Here is a 15,868-nt window from a genome sequence, read left to right as displayed (position 1 = left end):
GATTAGGGTTTTTTCCCCTCCTCTCTTTTTCCTTCAAAATCCAATAAATACCAGCTGAAAAATTGAACTGAGTTGAAAATTGAATTGAACAGCACAATCACAGACATCCTCTTTTATTCAACTTCCTCCTGACAAAGCTGAAAAGTTTTGCAGTTATCCAAAAAATTAACTCATTCAGATGATTAGGGGACCAAAGTATTTCTGCAAGCTGCTGGTATTTGAAGTAATACATCACTAGTAAGGAAAAGAAAATTATACAAAAAAAACCCAAATACAGTACTTACCCTGTACATAACAAACACTAGAACAGCCAAGAGCAATAATCCTGCTAGAACAGCCAAAATTATAACCCACACTGGCACAGGCATAGGCTGTGGTTGAATGCCCCATGTAATATTTGTAGTAACCTAATAGAAAAACACAATAAATCACACTTTGCACAGCAGTGACATACCAAGTTCATTCATGCAGTTTGAGTCTTGTATATCTTTATTCCATAGCATTTAAAACAATCTTAACCCAGCATAAATTACTTATTCTCTCCAGTGTCAGTAAACGGCTACAGATTAATAGTGACATAAAGGCTTCACTGACCTAAATTTAATAGGATTTTAAATTTAAATAAAAACAGGGGTTTGGGTTTTTTTGGTTGGTTGGTTGGTTTTGGTTTTTTGCAATCAGTGGTACCATGGCAACATGTATTCTGTAATGCTTGATGATTTTCAGTAAAACTGTAGGAATTCGGAAATATTTTGGAATTAGAGAAAAATAATTCAGGGCTTTTGCTTTTTTTTCTTGAAAGGCAGTATTACTTGAAAAAAATATCAACTCCACAAGGTTTAGGAGAGAAAAAACAGTTAATAATAGCCATTAGAAACCATATTCAACACAAATCAATCACAATCCTTTTCAACCCCTTTCTTAAGATCTTTTATGCTATAGTGCCTACCAAAAACTTTTAATTGGGCAGCCCAAATAAATGGCCTATATCTTCCTTTCTGTTTGCACCCTGTCTCCTTTCTCTTTGAAACCCTCTAGGGCACAGATGATCTTTTTGTTCCACATTCACACAATACTTCATATAATATAATAAAGGTCTGTTATTCAAGCTCTAAGTGCTACTACAGTAGAAGATAATTTTCAAGTAAATTATTTCTCTAACAACAATGGCATTAACAAGAACATTAGGACTGTTCACCATCTTTTTTTTTTTCATTTTCAGTTAAGTCTTTAAAGCTACAAATATCGTTAACTCTAGTTGTAGGACAAAAATTTTTGTTTTATCCTCAGTTGTGTGAGCATAACTGAAATTAATACATGAATCAAATATTTGATAAAACTACAATTATAGCAAGCTACAAAAAAGCTACTCAACAATCATTAGTTTTGTATTAATTTCAAAGTAACTATGTATGGTAACTCAAGCTGGATGTAAATGACTTACTACTGTAGAATTGTGGATATCTTCAAAGGAAAGGTTCTTATAAGGGAACTCTATAACACTGAAAGAAGCAGATGATTTGAGAGAATAGGAGTGATTCTGATTTTCTTTCTGTGTAAGAAAAAACAAATTTAGTATTGCATGTGGATACCAAAACCACTTTTTTATGTTTCAGAAGCAGGGACAGAATATTCACACTCACATTCATGAAAGTTTGGGTCCAAAGGCGTGATTTTAAATACAATATTGCACTTTTTCCCCTTTCCAGATGGCCAACTTGACAGACTATCTTTAAACAGTCAGCAGTTCCACAGCCCTGCATATAAAAGTAGATAGGATATTCCAAATATGAACATATTTGAAAAGTTGTTAATGGCATTACTTTACTCATACACATACTTTAAATAGTCTTCTTTTCCTGGCAAAGCACAATAAACTATTCAAATATATTAAATAACCCCCAATATTGAATAATTACTTATAGTGTCCCATAAGTATGTACTGAGAAAAATATTATGTGAGCCACTTGGATCCCAAAAGTGAAACAGCTGGCAGTAGCTTTAAGGTATGTACTTTATCTACATATGTAGGAAAAAATGGGGGGGGGGGGGGCAGGGGGAGAGCAGTTTCTGGTCAATTCACATTACACGCATGTTTTTTGATAGGAAAACTCATGGCAGTTAACTGTACTTGGTGCCAACAAAATACGCGTTGTTGCATTCAACGGAAGTCTTCAAACTTGATTGACTGACCTAATCTATAAGCCATACTTATGACTACAGAAGTTCAACTGGCCTTTCTCAAGCACATTTCCATTAAAATCCATCAGACAATATTGATGCTAAACCATCAGTATTTCAAGAAGAAAGCAGAGCAAAACAAGGCTTCATTTTATGATTGTGATTTTAGCTGTACTATAGATAAAGGTACATCTGTACAGTGTAGGTACATCTGCCAGTGTAAGTACAACTCAGTGAAATTATTACGAATACTGGACATTAGTCTCTGGGGTGAAATCCTGCTAAGTCACTGGGAAGATCTGGCAAAACCCAAGCCTTTAAAAAAACCATAAAATACAAACCACAAACCCAACATTCAGAACTGCATTTATAGATACTAAAGAATATTTGTAGCTTATATTTAAAAAAATAAAGTAACTTTTCTCCCCATAAAATAAGAAATTAATTCCTATTTTCACTTTCTTTGCTCAGCCCTTTTTTTGTCCTCTCCCAAGTCTAAACATTTCTGGCATTGGGGTGTACTGCCTTAGTCCTGTTGGTCCACCCTAAACTCCCAAGCATTTCTCTCAGCTGCCTGCCTGTCTTGCCTTGCCCAGAGCAGGTACAGGTGCATGTCTGCAAGCGCAGTTACAAAGACAGTGATACAGTACTATATTTACTTCATATTACAGATTATTTCCAATCTTGTTTAGAAAGGACAGGTCCTCCATGTGTCTGACTGCAGAAAGTCCACTGATCAGCTATGAAACACATCATGTGAAATCAACTGTAATTTGTAGCAAAGGTGATGACTGCAGCACTCGCCTGCTTCCTCTCAGTTATCCTATTTTACCAGCCTTCCTCCTATAAAGTACTGATTTTTCGAATTCAGAGAGCAGCACAATATAGAAGACTGACAGGAAGTGCCCAACTTGACCTTTGTTTTTAAGGACTTCAACCATAACAGCACAAAACTGTAAGCATATGCCTCACTGGCTGACCACCCTGAAGAAAACTGATGCACATTGGAAAACCAAAACAAAACAGCTCCAGAGCATATGGCTCTTTCATCTGTTAACCATTTAAATACAGAACACAGCTTTCTGAAATGATTCTTCATCTCCTGGAGCTTTCATCTCCATCTTCATTAAAAAAACCTGAAAATATTACCAACATATCAATGCTGAGAGCTTACCAAAGTATGCACATCTCCTTCAATGGCTGTTATATCCCTTCGACTGATATGATGATCCCGATTATCTTCCCTGCTAAGAGTTTCATTCTTATCATCATCTTTAGAAGCAGAAATCTAGGATACACCAAGGAAACACAAACAATAAATAATTCTCACATTTAGATATTTGCAGTCTTCAAAGTTAAGATCAAGAAAATATGTAACTGATCAGGTTTCTCTCTCTCTGCCCCCTAGCTATTCTTCAGAACCTAGCTTTATCTACAGGTGTAATTAAAATGTTACTCCTGCCTTTTCTAGAAATTTCTACTAAGAACAAACATAGAGCCTTGAGTGTCTTAATTCTTCAACTCAAAACTCTTTCATGCATAGAAAAAAAATACTCTTAGACTGCAATAAATAATTCCATTTTGCAATCTTGTATTAAAAGTTTTTCCTCAACATTTCAGTTTTTAACTCTGAAAAAGCAGCACTAGTATGGTACCGGTGTACCACATACCACTGTACATGCATACACATATCCAGACATACACAAAACAACTTTTTTAGGAGGGGCTTGAAAAAGTACACAGTAGGTTTGATAAATTATTTCAGTAATCCCTTAGAAATTCCCAATGTAAAATTGCAAGTTTACATATGGTACTAGGCAGAGCCATGCTATTTGTCCTCTACATAACAAATTTGTATGAGGAAACTTTACAAGAGAGTTGTGAAAAATATATTATTACAAATGGTACAGCAAAAGCACAGGAAATTCGTATTTATATATTCACTAAAGTTCTTTCTGATTATCAGATACATGAGTATTCTTTGTTGTTCTATACATTGAATATCTTCCCTTATTCTTTTCATACGTATGTCTGCTTAAATTCTTCTAGAACCAATATATTGATTCTTACTACTTGTTCTAAATTGTCCTAGAATTCAGCTCTCTACTCTCAAACTTGCTGGTTTTTATCTGGTGTTTCTTTGTCTGGTCCAACCTAGGAAAAAGGAGTTCCTTCTGCTCTGTGCTCTCCAAACTGCATGTTTTGCTGGCAGTTGTAGCATACTTTTAAGCACCACTGAAGCACCCTTATTGACCTCTGTGGCATTTGGATGAGGGCCTAGATAAATAAGCTAGTAATAGAAAAAACAGTGCCATTTTCTTCCAAGAAATAAAACCCAGAAAATTTACATAAACAGCCCAGAAGCATCTGGAATGTTTTTTTTATGACCACATTCAATATAATTCCATTACTTTAGACTTAGAACTCATACAGTCTTCAAGAGAAAAAAAACCCACAAAAAGAAACAAGACAAATTTACCTTTGGGTTGACAATCTATTGTCTACCTTTTATTTCACCTGCTATACACATTGACAAGTACTATCAAACAGTGCAGCCTTGTTCCTCAGCAACAGATGAAAACTTAATTCAGACAGTGTTAGATATTCTCAGGGATTTGGGTATTTTGAGTGTTTCCAGAAGAAACAAACATACCTCATTCCACTCAAACAAAAAGAAAGTCCTGCTTACCTTAATTTTCAATGGATTGATTTCCATATCAGAAGTGCAGTTCATGGGACCATCAATTTCATACTGAACAATATACAACAGTGTGTAGTTTTTATATTTGTAAGGCCACTGCAGAGTCATCATCACCTTGCTGAATGCACTTGGACCATTGTTTCTCAGCTGATTATGAAAGTAAAGTTAACAGATGTAAAAAAACCCCAAACAATGCCACCTTCTTTGTTAATGTGCATATAGTTGTTATTTTACATTTGAGCCATAAATGATACTGCCACTATCCTTACCCCCAACCACTTCTGGTAATAGCATCAACAACTTTACCTAAAAATGGCAGCTGAACTTCAAGCCCCAACAGGCAAAACTTAAAATTCTGTAATTTGATAAAAATTACCTCAAAGAAAAGCTATATGGCATTAGGTTTTTTGCCTTGAAGAAATGTAACTTTTTTCCTTGAAAAAATCGGGGGGTTTTGGTAGTTTTTTGGTAGTGGCATGAGTCACAGCCACTGTATGTGACTCAGCCAAGATACTCTGAACACAGATACATACACCCATCAATTTCATTAGATAAATGGTCTCTTAAGTTCTAGAACATCTTTCAACTATTCTTACTCACAAAGCTCTCTCAGTAAAGTTTTATTTAATTAAACAATCTAGATTAAAGCTGTAATAATTCTTTTAAGGCAACTTTAAATACTTAAAATTTTTCAAGGCAAAAGACTTTACAATAATGATTCAGAACAGATGGAATACAAATGAGGATGCTGAATAATTTACAGCCATGAGTCATTTTCTGAGTTCAAGTTACTTCAAATGTTTTATCTAGATCTCGAAGGGCTAGAAAATACAGTATGTGTAATGATATAAAATTGAGATGCTTCTATTTGGCCACTCCTGTTACACTAATAGCAGGTATTCTGTCTCTTCTCGCAGATACCAGTTATTGACGCAGCATTAAAAAAAAAATAAAATAAAAAATCTTTGTTTCCATGCAAGAACAAAATGGAGAAAAAAATTTGTAATTTACTCCAGAGAAAAGCTACACCAAATGATTTCTTTTCATTTATCACAGAACTGTGTCACTGAAATTAGTAGTAATCACATACCTCATAGATATGCTGTACTAGAGGCCCAATATCATCTTCTGTTTCTGGATTCTCCTTCGGCTGCCAATTTGCAATAGGAAGGAATATGTGATCAGGAGACGACACACTAAACAGCAGAGCAAACAAGTCATTATTATGAAGTATGAAACGATAAATGTAATTCTCTAGAATATCTCAAAAAATCAACACGCTTAAAATACAATCTTCAATTTTTCAACCTCTGTATATAAAAATAGAAAGAACAGAGGTTGAGTGGCTTACATATTAAATGTTCAATTTTCTTCTGTACATGAAAAGCTGAACCTTGTATTTAGAATCATTTTTTTCCTGTCCTAAACTTTGGATTCATCCTACAACATCTAGTAAACCATTAAGAGAATTAAGACACACACATATAAGCCAAAAACCACAAGTGTGAAATACTTCGATAATAAGAAATATTGATGATGTAGAGACTTATCAGTACACTCATAAGAATAATTCAGCACGCAGTGAAAACAGTGAAGCTAGCAATAATGTTTTTCAGTCGTACCATCCCCGCACCTCTCAGATATCAACAAAATTAGATCACAATAATGAATGTAGTGGGTATTTTAAAAAATTATGACTCAGGAATCTGAGTTAACTGTCTAAGCAAAAGGATTGTACAGCTTTTAGGTGTGAAGTATAGATTTCTGGTAAGCAAAAGTAATAGAGGTAATGGAGTCATTACAATATTAATACTATGCTTAAGACTGAAGAAGGTGAGGGCATTGTAGGGCATTATCTTCAATAGGTTTTTCAACTTTGGTTTTAGAAAAGGTTTCAGGGGTTTTCAAATGAAAACCCAGTCAGTTGTAGAGGAGGAAAGTGTCAGGGAGAAATGTGTGTAACTGCAAAAATAAGAGTCTTTTTTTTTTTTTTTACTTATTCTAAAAAAACCATTAGTAATAGAGGTACAACATTCCTTTTTGGAATTAATTTTGTAATTATTTAGAATTATTTAAGATCTGAAAGCCCAAAGGGTGGCTAGAGAGAACCATATTTTCTTTAAGATTAAAAATTCCCTAAGGCTTCCTGAAAACTTATGCAGACCTGAAAGAAAGTTCGGTGAATATAAAGAAACAAACATTCAAAGCTCATTTGAGAAAGATGTCTATTAAAATAGTATCAATGCTTACCCTCTGATTTCAACTGCTGCTAAAATAGCAAGGTCAGCCTGATAGAATGCTACTGGACTTAGATTGTCATACAGGTTGGAACTGCAAAGAAAATGTTAATTTCTTAAATGAAATAAGCTAAGTATTAAAAAAAACCCAAACAACCCACACCTTAAAATAATTGTAATGTAACATCATAGCATGGCTCCCGAGCCACTGCAGGAAAGCATAATTGCTAAAAAATAAGGAGCAGATTCCAGCAAGTTCTCACTTAAATGCATGACCATCCCACCCTCAGCACAGTTAGGAGGTCCCTCGGCAGGGAGAAGTCAATAAAGGACACAAAGCTAATGCTGACTCTGTTCTTTAGCTGCCGCATGTAAGAAAATTCAAATGCCAGTGCTGTGGGATAACATCAACTATATAGCTACCAGAGCCTTAAATTCCACTTTAGGACATCTGTTTTGCTCAGGGACTTGTTGGCTTCAAACTAGTCCCAGGGCAGAGAAGTATGCTAGGACTACTCTTGCTTACCCCTCTTCACAGTGTTTAAACCAGTAAATGAATGCAGTTAACATCTGATTCCTACACTTCAGATACACCAAGAGATGACATATATTAAGGCATGTAGAGCCATTCATACATAAAATTTCTTTGGACTTTCTTTGTAAACAGAGAAAAAGAAATACAGAGACCACTCCTATTCCCCTCAAAGCGGAGCTGGGAACAGTATTCTGATCTCCTCAGACACATCTGATTATTCTGTGTACCTTACTAAACAATTTCCTTCAGAAAGATCTCCTTGAATCCTCCAATTATTCTTCACTGCTACTGTAATCAAAAAATACATCCAACAGTGTTTTCTTCCCAACCTGTAAATACCTCATTCTTTCAGAGACTAGAGTTGTTCTGATAGGAATTGTGCCAGCTTCAGAAATCTAACTTTGTGAGTTTAAAGATAACTAATGTGATATTTAAAGCCTTTTAAAGATACTACTTTGATAATGCCTGTCATGATGAACTTTGATTACCATGTTCAATTGCATCACTGTTCTTGCATCCATAAGTCGTATAAGGAAATTCCTTCCATAAAACATGTAAAACGTTACAGGAACTTCCTTACTCTTCCATCTGAAGAGAACCATGACTTAAGCAACCTCAGTCAATGAGGTTTTTTCTCCCAGTGAAAGGTAGTTAGTGACTGCTGTTAGCCCAAGGAAGACAACAGACACCCCAGAGAAGATCACTTTCTGCAAAGAACTAGAGTCACATGCCACTGGCATTGCTTACTAACTGATGGAGAAGAGGGAAAAAAATTGGACAGCAATGCGAGATCAAAGAGATATTAATGCTGCCAAGGCCTTTGATCAGTATGGCAAACTACTGTAACATTAAAATAGAATGGCAGGTTTAAACTTATTTAACTCTTGTAGATGGAAAACGCATATGTGGATGAGAATAATTTATTCACTGCATTAAAAAAAATGAAGCCCTTAAATGGAAAAAAAAAAAGCAAGCTTCTGGTCCAACATGGTGGGGGTGGGAGGGAAGGCAGCTGTATTTGTACTGTCCATTAAGCAACATAAAACTATATTGGGTAAAGAGAGTCCTATTGATCACATATACAAACTCTTAAATATCACCTACAGAAAGTATAAATTCAGATTTATATATCATATTTATATGAAAGCACTGTGCTCATCTTATAATTAACAGGAACACTAATGTTTTGTTCCATTTAATTTTTAGGCTCTCTTATGCTGGCTACTGTAAAACACTTCAAATGGTTCACTGCATGTTGCTTCTGCTCAGACCATCACATGCATTGCCTTTTCTGAAAGACTTACAACTCTCATCCTCAAAACACATGAAATTTGAAATTCTGGCTTTACATCAGAAGGAATTCATGAGTTCAAACATCATTTTTAAAATAGGGCTAGAAACCCAAAGACACAAGTCATTCTGTCGCACTACGCAAGTGTCAGGAGATGACAATGGTATGCAGGTACAAAGCCACAAACTTTTTCTTGAAACATTTTAAATGGTTTTGTTCCTCATTAGTGTTTCACTTGTGCCATGGCCTATCTAAAAGCTGTAAGTAAAAGAAACTGCATTCAAACAGAAAACTGTGTTTTCTTACATTTTTTTCCTCTATTTTAGAAAACATAATTCATTAAAAAAATTTGTTTATTTTTTAAACAATTACGAGGCAAATGCCAGAGAATTAGTCCAGAGTGAAAGTAACTGCTAAGTTCACAGTCTATTTACTCAGCATGTTATCTACCAGGTGAGGTACATACTCATAGATTTCCATACCTTCGGATTTGCAAGTCAAACTTCACAGAGGTATCCATTTCAGACTGCTGGTGCACACTGAAACGCAGGCCAGCTAATAGCTTTAGAAAAAAAGCATCGTGGTTCAGTAGAAGCACAAAAAAATACATGATAACAGCTTCTTAATACTATTACAATACAACAAAATTGCTTGAGGCTTGTGGTCATAAGACAACACACAGAGAACTGTCAAATAAAACTTGTCCAGTTCATCAAGACTAGAAACGTACTGCGCTCTCTGTAGATTTCAGCTGATGCATCACTGCCGCAAAATAGAAATGTAAGGTTTACATCATGCTAACCCCTTTTGGTTCAGCCATTTTTACACGTAACTAAGCCTCCTTATGTGTTGCAAAAAGTACTGTAGTCTAAGGAACAGGGCACGCTTTAATGATTCTAAATTCAGTTCCCAAGGTTTGTTCTAAGTCAGTGCATGATAGCTGCTTCAACATCTGTATAGTTCAGCTTGACAGACTTAGAAAGACTTTGGAAATAACATTTATTCAGCTATACAACAAGTCGCTTGGAAGAAAAGCCCCATCAAAGTGTCTGTAATTGTGACTGATTTTCACTTTATTTCCTCAGAAAAAAAGACTTATTATGTCAAACCATCTTAGTAACTGCCAGGTCCCACTAAGAGTTTTTTAATTCTTCCAATTTCAGCTACATTTGGTGGAATTGCAGAGGTCTGAATTAGACAAAACTCTCAAACTTCACAAAACTAGGCAGAATAGAGAAGGACTATTAGGTTTCCACTAAGAGAAAGGTGTATTATGAGCTAGCTCTTTATTAGATACTAAAAAATAAATATCAGATAAACCTAAAGACCAACTCATGAGGGACCAGAGTTCATTAATTCCATTGTTTAATGAACTACTCCTTTTGAGTTGCATCATAAAACTCATGAACACTCCTTTCAGCCTTTGATTTAGCTGAAAACTTGAAACCAATTACCACTGAGCTAACTAAACGTGGACAGCTAAATGTGAGCTAGATCTAATCTTACATTCCTGTGAGTGAAATCCTGCCCAAACACTGCTGTGATTAAGAAAAATGCCAACTGCACTCCTGTTTCAGTTACCAGACACCTGTTGGACCAAGCCTTACCTTAGTTCCTGCTTTCATGGGATTTCCCAGGTCACAAACTACCATGCGAGTTTGATTCTCTGTTTTAAATGCACATGATAGTCTTGCTAAAGCCTGCAGTAAACCAGAAAGCAATATTAAGGAATGTCATTCTTCACATTTGGACACCTGGATGAAAGTCTGGAGAAAAGTTCTAGATATGCTGCATTAATTTTAATATAATTTCTCAGTCCTAACACAGTCAAGCACTACAATTAAATAAAATCTGAGTATAAAAGTCTCCATGGAGACAAGTATTTTTGATACAAGATAGATGCTCTTTCCAAGGTTATAAAAAAAGACACTTGTAGCGCTGATGATTTTTGTGACCTAAAGCATTTCTTCATCTGATTCTTTAAAACTTATGTGAGGAAACTTTGGCAATTGGACAAACTCTCCATAGGAAGATAAAGACTGGAAAGCAAAATAACATTAATATTTACTAGCTTACTCAAAAAGAGCTCTCAGAGGAGCTATCAGATTTTGGATAAAGCCACAACACAAAGCTCTAGAGTAGCAGAGGCAAACTGGAGAACGAAACCAAGGCACAGTCCAATGTCTATGAAGGATCTGGTATCAAAGTTGGAATCCTTTGATATAGGGGGAAAATAGTTTTCACCTTAACATTCTGCAACTTCACAGATATATTGACTGATCATAGATTATACCAAATAAAAACAAGGATGAAGAAAATCTGAAAGTATGTTACTTATAAATAGCTATAATGGGCTAAACCAAAATTTGGACTATACCAACATGTCTTCAAAGAAACAGAAGTTATACAGACATTTTATAATACAAGGGAAAGTCAGGAAATAAATTTAATGTTTTGTGTAGTCAGGATAACTGACACCCAAGACTTTCTACATACTTAGGTATGTATTTAGGAAGAGAATAATAATACCCAACATCACTTTTTGCCTCACAGATGCCCAGCTCTTTACCTAGCATACCACATGCTAAGTCTAAATTTAAATAAATTAACAAGGGCACTGTTCAAATAAAGACTTGTAGCAGATAAACTCTGTGTGTCAAGCTCCATCACACATGATTCTCCTCTGTTGCTAGGAGTACGCTCAAACTGGAACCATTCAGCAAGGGGTTATATAGCATTAGGGCTTGGAAGAACCTTTTAATTTTTTCAGTGCTGTGCTTTTAAGATTGAAGCATAAAAAGCACCACTGACAGACCCTCTCCCACAGACTTCCATAGCAGTACCTGAAGTATGACTACTCAAAGAAGATAGATAGTTGGAATTTTACCTCATTGTTACGAACAACACCGATGAAATCTGCTTGGGGTGGAACGATGACAAAGAGTTCTGCTTCATAGGCTCCTTCCCCTTGATTCTGAGCACTGACAATTAGTGTCAAGGGATTGTCATCACCAATATATATCTGCTTCTGATCACTACAAAAAACAAGTGTAAAAAATGAACTCTGCATTCAGGTTTTGAAGTGTATGGAACTGGTTGAACTTAGAGAAACGAGACATTTTGAAATTGCACAAAGACATCAGAGAAATCTAGAGGCAGTACCTATGCTTCAGGAATATCAGGAGAGCTCTACACTGTGTTTAAAACAAAAACGTGTATATAATCACAAAAATGGAGCAAATATTACATGTTGTTTTGTAAGAATCTTTTTTATAAAATTTACAATAAACCACAAAACCACCGACGCTTTTTTTTTACAAAGAACAACAAACTATGAATAGCTAAATCACTGTGTACATTTTTAATTACAAGCCTACTTAGTAGAGATACAAACATACATTTGTAACAAAACTGATGGAAGTCTCAACTACAGAATACAGCCAAGACCTCTGTAATACATTTGTTCCAGATACAAAAAGAGTATCTTTCCAAACAATGTATTTTCATTTCACCAACTACAAGGAAACCAAACTGTGCCTGTACTGATGTAAAATGTTTCTGGAAGCATCTGCATGAATCAGTATGCTTGTGAACTGTACTACCTACATACATGTGCATATGCTATACCTCTTCACTAAGGGCATAAAAAACCCCCACAGATGACATTTATGAGTAAAGATAATACACTAAGAATGGCTTTCAGGCATACAAAGCACAAAAAGCCCAAGGCTCATGGAATAATTATGAGTTAAAAATTGTTTCTTTTTTCCAGGTTTAATAAGAGATATTACCAATATCAACAATTTTTTTTTCATACATGTGACAAAAGAGTCCTACTCCACCCCTTGCTGGATTAAATCAAGCTTGTTCACATCTTCACGTGTCTGTCTAGTATTAAATAACTGAACAGTGGTACAATTGCAACTAACATTATTTTATGCTTGCTATGCATGTCCAGCCTAGCAAATATACAAATAAATACTGTATACTTATAGTGGGGGCTGGGGTGGGGGTGGTGGCGTGTGCTCTCCCTGTATTACCTGCTGAAGACATTAGGTTACAAAGCAGAAAATGGGTTTTCCTCATATAAGCATGAGTTTAGATTGTGTACATGGAGGAGTCCTACTTACTTCAATCCTCTTAACAAAAGTATTACAAGCTCTTGAAGTTCAGAATTCAAGTAGGGAAGTTACTTTTCCCTGTAGCATTTTTCTCATGTATTTACCTTTCTACTGAAACCTCCAGTTTTGGTTTGCAGACATTATCATCACCACAATCCAGCAGAATATGTGCCTATGCAAAAATCAAATGCATATTGTTGTAATAATTCCTGCATCTGTTCTATCATACATTTCCAATAATACTGTTTCATCACCAAATAAAAATTTTCTAAATAGCTCATAATGAGGTATCTTTATCTTATTAGTCTCAGAAGAGAACAAATGAATTTTTATATATGGAGGGCACTGTGCTCATCCTCCCACACTGCAATTCTAGGACTGATGTCTACATATCATAATCTTCCTTCCATACTCTGAATAATCTGTTCATCTTGAGTTGCATCTCCACTACCCTCTTTACAAACAAGTGTAAAAATTTGTATTAAGGGCAGAAATAGAAAAACTATGTTTATTAGCTTAAAAGAACTATAGGGATAAACATAATATACATAGAGCAGCATAGTATGAGCAAAGGATGTAACACACCGATCCTTTGAGATTAACACCTTCAATACTACTCTAACTGCTTTTCTCCAGTTAATTAGTATGCATGAAAAGGAAGTCCGGCACTAAGGAATAACATGTCAAAAAAGAAATTTGACAGAGAGAAGGAAAAAAAGAGAAGACAAACATACAATAACCATTAATATTTCCATAACTCAAAGACTAAAACCTACATGTATATTTTGGTATCTTAATTTTTCAGAAGTCCTAAGATGAACATAAGTATTGAATAAGTACTGAAAGCTGAAAATACATTCTGGGTTCTCTCATCACAGATTGTGTAAGAAGTGTACCTGTCTGCTCATATTAGCAGGAGTGAACTGGTTGAGGATAGGGTGCAACCCTGTTGCATCTGCAGCTGTTCTGTAATCCAGGCGATATTCCATAAAAATAGTAATAGGAGTTAGTTTGTCTCTAAATTCAGATTCATCCTGAGGAAACCAGAGATTTGAATTACAATTAAAACATGTGAAGAAAACAACAACAAAAACATGTCCTTCAAAAGTCTCTATAGGCAACAAACAGTCATCCCCAAGAGCAATACTAAGCAGTTGGGTTTTTTTTATTGTTCACGCTGTAGTAGGCATGAGGAAGCCAAAACACCATTAAAACTTCTTAGCTCTTTTCAAACTAGATGATCTCTTTTCAGAAAACCTGCAGTGTAGACTTTGAAGACTGACAATTTTAGTAGCAACACGCCCGTTTTACAAATGGAAAACTGGAGCATATGGAAGTATTAAGTCATAGAACTAAAACAGCGAGAAGCCTAAAGGGCTATACAATTCCACTCTTTCCTGTCAAACAAAATTCAGTATGCTTCTAAGAGCCCTCATAGATACTCATCTTTGGACTTGTGATTCTTCCTTCCTAAAATTACTACTTGGAGTTGCTGACTTTCATATTGTTCATTTCAAATCATTCTGTTTATCAAATGTAAATCCTGCCTTTCAGAGTACTTGCAAACCACCTCTTAGCTTTACGTTAGCCACAGATTTTATCAACGTAAACTCTGCTTCATTATTCTAATTTCTGAGAATAATGGAAATTACTGAATCTAGAACAGCTCATTGCAGGATCTTTCTTCAGAAGTTATCTCCTGTGGGCAGAAACCTATTGATAACTTAGTTTTAACTGGTTTTGCATCTACTTTAAGGTAATTTCATCTAGGTCATGTGTCAGTACTTTCTTTATGAGAATGTTGGGTGGACAAGTGTTAAAGCTTTACTAATACTGAGATCTGGGATGTCTATTTCCATATAGTTCTCACTTACAAGGCCAGTCAAAGAAAAGTATTACCTATCCTCTATGAAACCTTAATGATTACTAGTGTTTTTATTGGGTTGGGGGTTTTTTTGGAGAGCAGAGTAAGCATTGTTTATGTTTGATTTATAAGTACTCAGAGACAGATCTGAGCTGCATCTAGCTTACATAGCTACACTTTCATATGTCTGTCTTCACTTCAGCCAGCGTTTCTTCTACTAGGTTACACTTTTTAATTGTGTTAGCATCTGCCCACATTTGTGGGGACTGAAACAAAAAGACTGAGAAAAAGAAAACTTAATATTTCAGCCTTCTCCATCTCCTCTGTTATTTGCTGATCTTTGCTTTTTAGTTGCAGACCCGTATTCTTCTTTATTCTTTTACCTCCAAAGTAGAAGCACAACCTCTGCTTATTGACTGTCATGTTCCTTGGAAATTGTAACTAATTTTATGCCTAGATGTCTTGTCCAAGAAGTCCATAACAAAGTTCAGAATTGAATTTCCAATCCATTTAGTGACCAGAACCTTAGTCACAATAAATATCCATCATTCATCCTCTGACAGCAGTGATATCCCAGGACAGACATATGGTTTTAGTAACTTTAAGTCTATCCATTTGGCATGAAGTTTCCCTAGCATTTCTTTTTTCTATTTTTTTTTTTAAACACTTAACACAGGGAACTTGTAATAAACAATGCACCAAAAATTATTTGCCTAAAACATAAATGGCTACTTACCCTCAAAAAGGCATCAAGTTCTTCACAATTCATTTTGCCCCCCTTTGTAATAGTCATGTTCTTAGAGTGGCTAGGCTGTTTGCTGTGGAGAAAGAGAGCTCTCCTTATAGCTCCTTTCTGCTTAAGTTTATCCAACAGCAGCTCCACTTGGAAATCTGTCCAATCCAAAGAGTTTAGGTTAGGGATGTTTCATTCAATTAAA

At 35.4% G+C, this 15,868-nt stretch overlaps 1 protein-coding gene across 5 annotated transcripts in view; it reads right to left on the bottom strand.

Annotated features, from left to right (window-relative positions):
- The window catches only part of ITGAV (integrin subunit alpha V), a 68,774-nt gene that overhangs the window by 9,564 nt on the left and 43,342 nt on the right, over positions 1-15,868 (bottom strand). For all 5 annotated transcript variants that reach the window (XR_012650401.1, XR_012650402.1, XM_075027959.1 and 2 more), the window contains exons 17-29: positions 15,667-15,821; positions 13,963-14,100; positions 13,171-13,238; positions 11,833-11,980; positions 10,553-10,645; positions 9,428-9,507; positions 7,133-7,213; positions 5,973-6,078; positions 4,871-5,029; positions 3,356-3,469; positions 1,644-1,757; positions 1,445-1,552; positions 285-407 (exon numbers count right to left, since the gene is read on the bottom strand). Coding sequence is in view for 3 of the 5 variants with exons in the window: in XM_075027959.1 (XP_074884060.1) it covers positions 285-407; positions 1,445-1,552; positions 1,644-1,757; positions 3,356-3,469; positions 4,871-5,029; positions 5,973-6,078; positions 7,133-7,213; positions 9,428-9,507; positions 10,553-10,645; positions 11,833-11,980; positions 13,171-13,238; positions 13,963-14,100; positions 15,667-15,821 (1,487 nt within the window). In the remaining 2 variants the exon portion in view is untranslated. The remainder of the gene's footprint in view (positions 1-284; positions 408-1,444; positions 1,553-1,643; positions 1,758-3,355; positions 3,470-4,870; positions 5,030-5,972; positions 6,079-7,132; positions 7,214-9,427; positions 9,508-10,552; positions 10,646-11,832; positions 11,981-13,170; positions 13,239-13,962; positions 14,101-15,666; positions 15,822-15,868) is intronic.

The sequence above is a fragment of the Buteo buteo genome, chromosome 5, assembly GCF_964188355.1.
Source record: "Buteo buteo chromosome 5, bButBut1.hap1.1, whole genome shotgun sequence".
NCBI classification, from domain to species: domain Eukaryota; kingdom Metazoa; phylum Chordata; class Aves; order Accipitriformes; family Accipitridae; genus Buteo; species Buteo buteo.
This window is presented reverse-complemented; position numbering and strand designations above follow the sequence as displayed.